This window comes from Halyomorpha halys, unplaced genomic scaffold, assembly GCF_000696795.3.
Source record: "Halyomorpha halys isolate HHAL.00 unplaced genomic scaffold, Hhal_1.1 Scaffold505.1, whole genome shotgun sequence".
Lineage (NCBI taxonomy): Eukaryota > Metazoa > Arthropoda > Insecta > Hemiptera > Pentatomidae > Halyomorpha > Halyomorpha halys.
In genome coordinates this window covers 343564-344784 of record NW_027114634.1, presented here as the reverse complement: position 1 = coordinate 344784, position 1221 = coordinate 343564, and the positions used below count along the sequence as shown (strand labels likewise).

At 33.7% G+C, this 1221-nt stretch overlaps 1 protein-coding gene across 1 annotated transcript in view; it reads left to right on the top strand.

Moving 5' to 3' along the window:
* Positions 1-1221, top strand: part of Iyd (Iodotyrosine deiodinase) — an 18400-nt gene that overhangs the window by 10766 nt on the left and 6413 nt on the right. The window contains exon 4 of the mRNA XM_014425324.3: positions 738-863. Coding sequence (XP_014280810.1) covers positions 738-863 — 126 coding nt within the window. The remainder of the gene's footprint in view (positions 1-737; positions 864-1221) is intronic.

The window sequence follows — 1221 nt, the reverse complement described above, 5'->3', positions numbered from 1 at the left end:
TTCAGTCTTGTGTGTGGATTCCAAGTAAGTCTCTTGTTAAGATAGAGTCCTAAGTATCGAATCTGTTCAACAGGCATTAGTGGTGTATTTAGAAAGGATACTGTAGGACAGGAGGGCAGAGGTTTACGACGGAGAGTAAAGGTGATCCTGGTGGGATTTGTCAGGATTTATTTTGATTCTCCAGTTTTTACACCATTCTTCAATAGATGTTATGTGTGCCTGTCAGAAAATTATAAATAAACCTTTGTATTTGAATTTCAAATTTACCTTAATTTATTTAGGCACTAAATTTCAAGGCCTAACACTAAAATATAAAATGCCTCTTCTTGAATCGTATGCCTTGAAATATATTAAAAAGAATGAAGGAAAGTTTTACAACTCTATACTTAACGGGTTTGCTTGGAAATATAGCGTAATAGCAAACATTATTACGGAATAATTGACAGAAATGAAAATATGTAAAGCATTTAATAATGGCGCGCAAAGTCTTTCCCTAAAATATGGATTGATAAACCCTCGCTCCGATTTTTACCCAGGAGTCTTCGGAGGCTTATCCACCAAAGCAATGCTTTATGTAAGTCGAAGAGATAGACGAGTAAAACTTTTAATAAAGAAGACTTTGTTTTGTGCCTCTTTTTATTGTCCCTCTGTAACTTACTCAGGGACTTTTTTTCACATTAGTAGAAATGATTAAGTATTAGACAATGTAACAGAAGAATGATTGAGGATGTTTTTAGGTACTGCTCCTAGCGGGGCACATACTGAACCCTGGACCTACGTTGTCGTAGCTGACCCAGATGTCAAGGCTAAAGTAAGAGAAATTGTGGAGCAAGAGGAAAAAATAAATTATGATCGTAGGATGGGTAAGTTTCATGAATATTTCTGTAGCTTCATATAAAGGTAGATGCATAATTATTAGTATTATCAATTGTTATATAAAATCATTATATAATACCTACATTTACAGCTATTAATTATATTAATCAATGATTAGCAATGAGGCACTTTAGTAGTTGATAATATAATGTTGATATGTATAATTCAGAAATTATTTTTATACACTAATTACTCCTGACTGTGAAAGACAAAAATTAAGTGTCGGAAAGATGATCCGGGTGGGAGTTTAAAAGGTACAAAATAGCAGAAACAATTATTTAAAGATGGTCCGGGAGGCGGCTAGAAAGGTACAAAATAGCAGAAACAATTATTTAAAGATGGTCC